The 1,071-nt window shown below is 20.0% G+C and overlaps 1 protein-coding gene across 1 annotated transcript; it reads right to left on the bottom strand.

Moving 5' to 3' along the window:
* Positions 1–498, bottom strand: PRSY57_1370100 (histidine-rich protein III; the record flags this gene model as incomplete). Its single annotated transcript, XM_020115242.1, has 2 exons — positions 1–297; positions 430–498. Coding segments are annotated over 2 exons (366 nt in total), but the record flags the coding sequence as incomplete, so codon positions are not given.
* Positions 499–1,071: the final 573 nt, after the last annotated feature.

The following is a 1,071-nucleotide window of genomic DNA, read 5'->3' on the forward strand; positions in this document are numbered from 1 at the left end:
ATGAGCATCGGCTGCATGGTGAGCAAAGGCTGCATGGTGAGCAAAGGCTGCATGGTGAGCATCAGCTACATGATGAGCATGATGGACATCACCTACATGATGAGCATGATGGACATCACCTACATGATGAGCATGATGGGCATCACCTACATGATGAGCATGATGGGCATGATGAGGATCATGTTCATGAACGTTATGATTATCATCTACATGTGCTTGAGTTTCATGTAATAATCTCTTATTTGAATTAAGTCCTTTTGCATTTTTGCTAAACAAGTTATTGTTAAATTGGGAGTTCTATAAAAATAAAAAACCATTTAAAAATGAAAAAATGTACATACATAAACATATATAATATATATATTATTATTATATGTATTTTTATAACTAAGTGATATATTTATTTATATTTGCAATTAAAGTGCTTACGTTATCTAACAAAAGTACGGAAGCAAAAACGGCAGCGGATAATACTTTATTTTTTGAGAAGGAAACCATTTTTTTTAAATAACTGTATTAATATAAAGAAAAATAATAAAAAGAAAATATATATATATAATTCATTATATACTTGTTTTCTTATATATAATGTATGCACACATATATATATTATAAATATATATATAAATATTATATAATATTACTTAATTATTTTATACCTTAAATTTTATAAAAAAGGAAAATTATTTATAATTAGTTAATTTTTTTTATTAAAAAAAAAAAAAATTGAAATATATTAAAAAAAGTAGAAACTTAAAAGCAAAGTTGATGAAAAATTTATAAATGTTTTAAATAAATTTTTTATTTAAATAAATAAAAATATTTAGTATTTATACTGAAACAAAATTAATTTTATATAAAAAAGATAATAACTTTATTATTTTATTTTATTTTATTAAAATAAGAGTTTTTTTTTTAATTAAAATTTTTATAATGATTTTTTTTTATTTGGTTTAATATTTTTTTGAAAAACATTTAAATACAGAAGTTGTATAAATTTATTTATAAAAAATAATAAATTTTATTAATATTTATAAAAAAAATAAAATAAAAAATTTTCTGTAGAATATG

Source organism: Plasmodium reichenowi, chromosome 13, assembly GCF_001601855.1.
Source record: "Plasmodium reichenowi strain SY57 chromosome 13, whole genome shotgun sequence".
NCBI classification, from domain to species: Eukaryota; Apicomplexa; class Aconoidasida; order Haemosporida; family Plasmodiidae; genus Plasmodium; species Plasmodium reichenowi.